Here is an 8,776-nt window from a genome sequence, read left to right on the forward strand (position 1 = left end):
CATGTCACAGTTTGATAGTATTTAGGTATTTTTTAATATAATCATTGTACATAGTATGCACGATCTTGTCACGCCAGAGCATGCGTCTATTTTCACAAAAAATAAATAGGAGTAGTATTTTTCTTTATAAAATATAAACTTATGAATCAAAATTTTATATTTTTTAAATATTAAAATCACAACTTCAAATTTAAAATTCTACTTTCCAAACAATTTAAAATTGAAATTCATAAAACAAATGTTTATTTCAAATTTAAGCACCAAATCAAAAATTACTCCAGAGGTGAAGATTTTTTATTTTTTTTAAATTACATTTTCATTTAAAAAAAAATATAAATTTGATAAACTGCATTAAAAAAACGAAAAAAAATATATTTTCAGTTATACAAAAAAACAAAATTATTGAGTGCATGTGAAGAGAGGGGGATTCCAAAGAATAACTTTTTAACGCCCGGAACGGAATTAGATTTGTTCACGCAATATATCTTGGGCCCGGACCGGCATTACCACGAAAAAAAACTCCGGCGACATCACGGTGCTGATTCAATGGCGAATCACGCAGCTGAGGAGAAGCCTCTTAGGAAAATGGCGGAAGCCTTTAAAGACCTAGCCAACACTTTGAATTCTCAAACCCTAGATGAAGCTGCTAAGATGGAAGTGGCTCCTTTCTCTCACGCTTGCACTTTGGTCTCTCCTCTATTCCGTTGCCTCGGTATCGCCTTCAAGTTTGCCGAGCTAGATTACGTTGCTAAGGTTATCATCCCCGATTCACAATCCAATTCGCTTTTTGATTGAGGATTTTATTTTGTTCTAATAAATGAATTTTGAGTTGTGATCAAATTGATTATGCATGAATTGTATGGAAGCTGGTAAATATTACTACTACTATTATCTATTTTTCGAAGATTAAAGTAGAGAACTTTTAATGTACATGTTGTGTTGTTTTTCAATGTTTATATTTGTTTTTTTTATCGAATCAAGTTATGTGCGAGTTCAATGACAAATTGATCAAATTGATTATTTAAAGTGTAGTGGGGCAGATATTATCTCAAGGACTATGAATTGTGGTGATCATATAAATATATTAATTTGATCACTTGCCTCATATGCCTTTTGTGGGGAATCTAGGCTATATTTTGGGTATTCATACAGTAGTGTATTGATCCTCTACTTGCAATGTTTTTTCCGACTGTGGATTTAGCTTACAGCAAAAATCTTGGCCCTTTGGGTTCCACTGATAGTAGGTTTTCCTTTGATCATGCATGCCTTTGGTAGCATATATTGCATAGGACTATATGTGTTTAGGTATAGTCAATTTTTAATAAAAAATATGGTTGATTGAGTAACTAGACAATTGGTAATACCGCAGGTGGGTGATCTAGCAGAGGCATCAAAGTCTATCACAACGTTGCACACTATGATGGATCAAGATATTCAAGCAAACTGTGTGAGGAAGGCAGGTAGTCATACAAGGAACTTGTTAAGAGTTAAGCGTGGGTTGGATATGGTTAAGGTTTTGTTCGAGGAGATTATAGCCGCAGAGTATGCTTTTTATCTGGTCCCTCTATTATTAACATTTCTGTTTTACTATTTTGAAATGTAGAACTCTGAGATCATTTAGATGCATGACTTTATCTTTACCAGTATTTAAAAGCGAAAAAGTTTTCAACAGTGTGCTGGATGCCTTACCAACTTACATGATGTCTGTTTTCCTAGCACCAGCTGGTGTAATCGACAGAATAGAGGTACTCAGAAGAACTTTCTTTTGGCAAGGAAATGAAGATAAAAGGAAGTATCATCTTGTCAAATGGGAAGAAATGAACATAAGCAAGAAGATAGGGGGTGTGGGCATCAGAAACATGAAGTTTCAGAACCAAAGCCTTATGATGAAGTGGTTATGGAAGTTTGCATCTGCTGAGAACTCATTGTGGAAGGAAGTGATTGCTGCAAAATATAGAATGAGGGATAAGTGGATGACAACAAAGGTGACCTCTCCCTATGGGTCTAGTGTATGCAAATCTATCAGTGATCTATGGGATTTGGAAAGATCATATTGTAAGGTGGAAACGGCAGAAAGGTGGCGTTCTGGATGGACAAATGGTGTGGTCAGGTCCCATTAAGCCAAAGGTTTCCTGACCTCTACGACCTATGTCAAATGCAACAAGCAACTGTAGCCGAATTATGGAATGATCAGTGGTGGAATTTGCACTTCAGGAGGAATTTAAATGATTGGGAGATGTGCAGAATAACTGAGTTTTTGGTTACCCTAGCACAATTTAGTAACCTGTCTGAGGAAGAGGACTCATTGGTATGAAATGTGGGGAGCAAAGGGTGTTTCACAGTAAATTCAGCATATGAAGATCTCAACACAGTTGGCATGGAGGAAGTAGAATGGCCTTGGAAGATGATATGGAAAACCAAGATACCCTATAAAGTAAATTGTTTTACTTGGCTGCTAGCTAAGGAGACAGTTTTGACACATGAGAACCTAAACAAAAGAGGCGTTCACTAGGGATGGCAATTGGGGGAGGGCAGGGGAGGGCGGGGCAGGGCATAGTCTTAATAGGGCGGGCCAGGGGAAGCTTTAAACGGGGCGGGGTAGGGCAGGGAGGGGCAAATTGTTATTTTAGAAAAATATTAATGGGTTAGGGCAGGGCGGGGCAAGGTCTAAAATAGAGGATGAGATAGCTAGAGGAGAAGAATCAGTGAAGAAAGCTGAAAAAACCTCAACGATTTGGGGACTTTCGGGCTGAAAAAACCTCAACGATTCTGCAGCTTAAAGTACTAGTTGGAATATTTTTTCCATTTCTTGGTTTCATTATATAGTCACTGTCACTTGAAATTATTAGAGTAATATTTTTGGAATTTTGTTATTTTGTAAGGTAGTGATTAATTAATAGTAGTAATTTAAGGTGTGATTTGTTATTTTTCTACATTCCAATTGTGATAGAATAATAAGTGTGCTACATGCAAAAAAAAAATACCAAAAAATTTCAAGTTTACTCCTTCAATTCCTACCAGCACTTACCAATATTTAAATTTCTCAAATTTGTGAAGGTTGATACGCCTAAAAAATCACGTAACTTGATGGGTTTGGGGTCTTGCACTGTTATTGTAATGGGGCAGTGCAGGGCAGGGCTTAGTGGGGCAGGTTAATTTAAAAAAAAAATGTTAAACGGGGTAGGGTAGGGCAGGCCAAAATATTAATAGGTCAAGGCTTACCCCACCCTGCCCTAACCCGCCCTATTGCCACCCCTAGCGTTCACCTGTGTTCCAGGTGCTTTTTGTGTGAAGAGCAAGGAGAGACAGTCAACCATCTCTTCTTACTCTGCAAGTGGACAACCCAGCTGTGGCAAATGTTCACCAATATGAGAGAGATTAAATGGGTGAAACCAGGAAGGATCAAAGAGGTTTTGAAGTGCTGGAATAGAGATGGAAATGCAGGAAGAAAGGAGGAGAGATGGAAGATTGTCCCATCATGTATATGGTGGACAGTACGGCCAGAGAGGAACTAGAGATGTCATGAAGGAAAGCAGAGCAACATACAAAGATTTAAGCTTAACTGTTTAGCTCTGTATTATTTTTGGTGTAAACAAGTAGTCTTAGATAGCTCAGAAGTAATCAGCACAACTATAGACTGGCAGTAACTTGGTAGGTATAGGATCCTATGTAACTATAACACTTTTGGAGGGGAACTACACTTTTGAGGTAGTATACCTGTGGATAAATATAGACTAACTGTTACATTTCTCAAAAAAAAAAAAACAAAGCGAAAAAGTAAAAAACTCCATGGGGCTTGAGGTGAAAAGCAACGAAAAGCGAGAAGTGAACCATACGTTTCTTTGAAGTGAAGCGTACAAGTTATAGTAAGTTTAAAATGATAAAGTGAGATAAACGTGTATGAGTTTAGTCTTAAATAATCACATATGATTAAAATAACTAATTTTTGCATCCAATTTACAATAATGTTATAATATAGATCAAACTCTTCAAAAGAGAGATTCACATAATCAACTGCTCCTCCTTAGGATCGTGTTGCACATCATTGTTTGAAGCTCGATAGTCCCTCTTGCATTGCTTCATTGCTTTAAGCTATTGGTTTTACTAACACTGACCCTAACACTCATGTAATGGATCAGTTGCAAGTTCCTCCAACTTCAGTGTTTCTATCTTTTTGTCGACATCACTGCTTGATGTTGTAAGCTTTATCCTCTACTTCAGGCTTACAGTCTCATGGAAGTCTAAGCTAACCAGCATTTCATCAAAGAGTACTAATAGCATGAAAGCTCTAGTCTCAGATCTGTTGTAACAGAGTGAAGAAAAAGCTATAACTTTTGATGTTCTTTTTTCTCTTGTTGACAAGGACCTATAACTTTTGATGTTTATGTCATGAAAAGAAAGAAGGACCCACAAATGAGTAGATTGGAAATAATATTTCATTGTGAGAAACTCCAGAACTTTCAATGTTCACTAATTCAATAAAGAATTAACATTTTTGGTTGTTTCATTTATTTCCCAAGTAGTGTAGACTTATAAACATAAGCTTTGAAACCAGGAGTACAAAAAAGCAAAAGAACAAGAGATTGTGGTGTCATATATAAGATTATTTCTTTTTCTCCGTAGCCTAAACTATAAAAAAAGGAAAATAATATTATTAGTAACAAAGAAAAAGATATGCCATAGCAATGGGGTTTTCCAACATCACTAACATATTCCTTGACAGAGTTGTTGGGTAAAGAGGGAGGAACAAAGGGTTTGACAAGCTTCTCGCTGGCGAGCTGTCGGAGTTAACCCAAAGGTAGTCTTAGAATCCCACATTAGAAAGGAAAGCGGAAGGTCCTGAACTACGAGAGTAAGACTTGAAACCAACATGTGCAATGCCTTTTTGGGTTTAGCAATGAGTGTATGTGTTACTGTGCTGTTACTGTATGGCTTCCTGGAAGTTGGCTTTCTTTTCTATAACTACATAAAAGTAAGCTTTGGCCCATTGGATGATGAGTTGGAAGGAGTGAAATCAGAAGATATTTTGTCCTATATGTGTCTACACGAGAAAACATTTTTTTTTTTGATGAAGTAAGTAGATTCATTTAAAGGCATCAAGAAGATGCAAGATTTACAAGGATAGATCAGTTAATCTCACAAGAAAAGGATGTGTAGCCTCTTTCTAAACTATAGAGCTAACAAAATCCAAGAAGAGTTCTAAATTATTTACAGGGGTCAATTTGGACCAACTAAAAAGGCTAACTAGACATCTGCCTTGCAAAAGATTTCTAGAAGTTGAAATTCCATCAAAACATCTTGTGTTCCTCTCTGTCCATAAACACCAAAAGATAGCACGAAGGATCATCGACATACTCTTGATGGCTTTGTCAACTTCCTGTGAACTCCAACTTTCAAGAGCATCCCTAATAGAGAAAGGCATTACCCAGGAAAGACCAAAAAAACAACAAAACATATTCCAGAGGTCTGAGGCAGCTGGGTAGTGCAGTAGCAAGTGGTTGACACTTTTACGAGAAAACATTATATGTTTGGCTCCTAAGATATTGAGTTCAAAAGAAAAGTTTGGGTATTACAACATACAAAATACAAAATACAAAATCAAGTGCCTTGTTTATGTCCAGATGAGTGGTACCTCTATTTACATATTGAGGATGGAAATTGGAGAGTCTACACATCTGGTTATGTGGTCCACAAGAGTTTAGGCATGCTCCAATTCATGTTCATGTGCATTTCCTTATATGATTTTTTCGGGTGTCCAAGACCAAAATGTGACAGATTCTGTATTCCATGCTGTACAAAATATCTTAATTCTCCAAGTAATGCTAATGCTTAAAGTATGATGTCTCTCTCTACTCGAAATTGTTTGGTCATGTAATGTTATGTTCAATGAACATAATGGGTAAAGTCGTTTTAGTTATTAATAGAGGTCTTAATAGAAAACAAGGGAACATTTGATTGGATCGTGGAAGCTGTAAGGTATATTACATTTGACAGCTTGTATACATCAGGGTGCCAGAGGGCGAGGGGTCATCTACTTTGGTGCTACGGTGTACATGGAAAATTGGTTGTTTGACCAGTTTGCTAGCTTGTTGGTGTAATGGTTCTAGAAGCATGAGGGCCTTTGAAGATCACGGTGGAAATAGTAGACCAGAGGAACTTATCAATACCTAGTTTTCCTGCCAAAGAAGCAATAATATGTAATTTTCTTCTCTGAAGAGAGGAATGAGTAGAGTAGGAGTGAAATTCATGCTAGCACTTTGAAGCATGACTACTCCCCAAAATAACCCTATTTGCAGATTTTATGATCTATGAAGGACAGTGCCAGAGCAGTTCATGCGTGTCTCACCTTTCTTTGTGTGAGAAGTGACAGTTTTTTTTGCTTAAGGTGATGGATCTTCACATGAATCTACTTTGTGGTTGAGGAATCATTATCATAGGTTGATGTTTGTATAATTGCAGATACTAAATTTTAAATTTTATCCCGCTCGTTGATTTTAAGGTGCGTGGAAGTTGCATAATCTTATGGAGTTCTATTATAATCTGCAATCAATTGTTGTTTGACACGGTGGTGATATTCACATGAACCTGTCCTGGTGATTGAATTGGCAATAGATGGATATGACTCAAACACTTCGCTTGTTTGTTAATTCTTTTTAGGTGTGCGGAAGTAGGAAAATATCGTGAACTGTTGTTGTAGTACTATGAGATTTATGTATTTGTATGTTATCAGTTACTTTTTTTTGGATCAAGTGTTTGTTATCAGTTACTAACTAGTCTTATCAGACCTCTTCTAGCGGATATGTTTGTTTTTAGTTTTAATATCCATATTTGATGTTCAAATTTGGTTGCTGTCTTTGGCAGGGGGAATTCCTTGAAGGATCCAGCATCAAAAGCATATACACAAGTGTTTGCTCCATACCATGGATGGGCCATCAGGAAAGCTGTGTCTGCAGGAATGTATGCCCTTCCCACCCGGCAACAGCTGATGATCAAACTTAATGAAGATGGTGAGTGTGCAGTTCAGCTTCTTTCCTATACTTCTGACTCAACTAACTACTCACCTAGTAACTTTTTGAGTCTAATGCATCGTTCTGATACATTATTTTTTCTTTCTGAAGTGCACTTGGTTTGGCTTTATCCAATCTGTTGAGTAATTTGTTTAAATTCTTAATGTCACAATATGTTTTGGGCTAAAAATGAATTATGGACTGAAATTCTAGGACATTGTAATCCTGATTGTAGTAGCTTCCTCCTATATATACTATGACACGAAACTCAATATCAGTTTTTTAGTTTGCCTCACTTATCACACACTTGGGAAGGACTTCATGACACAACTCTGAATTTTTTTATCCGGCTTGTTTCTTTACTTCCTTATTTGGTTTTAGCTTCCAAATTGTTGGGTAAGGGGGGTCAGAACTGATTTTGCACTTACTTTTTGTCCAGGGAATAAATTGTGCGTTTTATTGTGATTTACTTGTATGCTGACAAGCTCTTCTTAATAGTTGTTCATCTCATTCTATCTCAGCCTAGATGATAGTTGCCTTTTTATTGGCCAGAATATCCAATGTCTGAGGCATTTTCTTAGTTCATGACCCATCCTTGTCCGAGGTTCGGATCATATCAAATGCCTTGTAGTCTATGTGCTAAGATCTGGGATACTAGGTCCGCCCACCTGTTCCAGTGTTTTTTTTTTTCTTTTCATTTTCCTGATGAGTTTGTTGTTTCTCTCTGTTAATTTCAGAAGACTCCGCAAGAACGCAGATGCAAAATTATGTCGCCTCGTGTGAGACTGTCATTACGTACATTGACAAACTCTTCACCTCAAGAGATTTGGGTATTGATTGGTGACCATGAAGAACTGGATGACAGAACGCCCATTCATTTATGTGATTCACCCCTAATCACTATTTATTATATGTATAATCATTTGACGCAGTGGTCCAAATATTTGATTGTAACTAATTTATCTTTACTAGCAGGGAAATGAAAAAATGCCCTAGAACAGAAAAGTATCTATCTGCACTTGGGGCGAGGTTGAGCTCATTATTTTTAAAAAAGAAAATACCACTTCAGTTTGACTCAAGTGTTTAATGTACGGAGTATAGAAAGTGACAAAATTACTTACCAATACTCTTTGCCATGTAATAAGGCCAGGTTCTCAAGTTCATCTCCATCTGAGCTTGAGGTAATGTTTAAACTTATATGTTGGGGTTTTCCCTACTTAGTTGTTCTGGCAGGTGTTTTGAAGAAAGTTTTGAATCCTAAAAGAATAATGTATGATAATATTTGATTGTTAGTTGGAGAAAATATTGTATAAAACTAAAGTCCAGGTGGTTATAAGAAAATGACTTTGATATAACACAAGTAAGGAAAGTCATTTTCCTTATTGAAAAATACTTTAAATACTTAAATTGATTTTATTGATAAATAATTATTTCTTTCAATAAAGCTACTCAAAGTAAATTATACTTATTACTAGTTATTGTTACCGCTTCTCTTTATATGACAATCAATCATTTTAATGACATTTTCCACTTAAAAGATCAATGAAGTGAATTGAGAATTGTGAGATATTAGATTCAAAATTCATCAATCATGGTCCATTAGGTCTTACACTCAAATTTCTACAAAGACAAAAACACTCATGGAAACTAACTATATACCAGAGTTATAAATAAAATAATAGTTCAATAACATTTACACTCAAATTTCTACAAAGACAAAAACACTCGTGGAAACTAACTATATACCAGAGTTATAAATAAAATAATAG

The 8,776-nt window shown here is 36.2% G+C and overlaps 1 protein-coding gene across 2 annotated transcripts; it reads left to right on the top strand.

Annotated features, from left to right (window-relative positions):
* The first annotated feature begins 428 nt into the window (after window positions 1-428).
* On the top strand, window positions 429-8,218 carry LOC125849050 (accelerated cell death 11). Of its 2 annotated transcripts, none has more exons than XM_049529047.1 (4): window positions 429-753; window positions 1,370-1,542; window positions 6,862-7,007; window positions 7,748-8,218. In XM_049529047.1, exons 1-4 carry the CDS (start codon window positions 547-549, stop codon window positions 7,849-7,851), a joined length of 630 nt encoding a protein of 209 aa, XP_049385004.1. In that variant the 5' UTR covers window positions 429-546; the 3' UTR covers window positions 7,852-8,218. The 2 variants fall into 2 exon arrangements, with proteins under 2 accessions (XP_049385004.1, XP_049385003.1); XM_049529046.1 differs by having other exon boundaries at window positions 431-753; window positions 7,745-8,218.
* The last annotated feature ends 558 nt before the right edge of the window (window positions 8,219-8,776 follow it).

The sequence above is a fragment of the Solanum stenotomum genome, chromosome 12, assembly GCF_019186545.1.
Source record: "Solanum stenotomum isolate F172 chromosome 12, ASM1918654v1, whole genome shotgun sequence".
NCBI classification, from domain to species: domain Eukaryota; kingdom Viridiplantae; phylum Streptophyta; class Magnoliopsida; order Solanales; family Solanaceae; genus Solanum; species Solanum stenotomum.

Excerpts from the sequence above, each read along its gene's own strand:
- LOC125849050 (XM_049529046.1), top strand. The coding sequence starts at position 547 with ATGGCGAATCACGCAGCTGAGGAGAAGCCTCTTAGGAAAATGGCGGAA. Across the intron at positions 754-1,369 it reads AGCTAGATTACGTTGCTAAG|GTGGGTGATCTAGCAGAGGC; the intron begins GTTATCATCCCC and ends GTAATACCGCAG. Across the intron at positions 7,008-7,744 it reads GATCAAACTTAATGAAGATG|AAGACTCCGCAAGAACGCAG; the intron begins GTGAGTGTGCAG and ends TGTTAATTTCAG.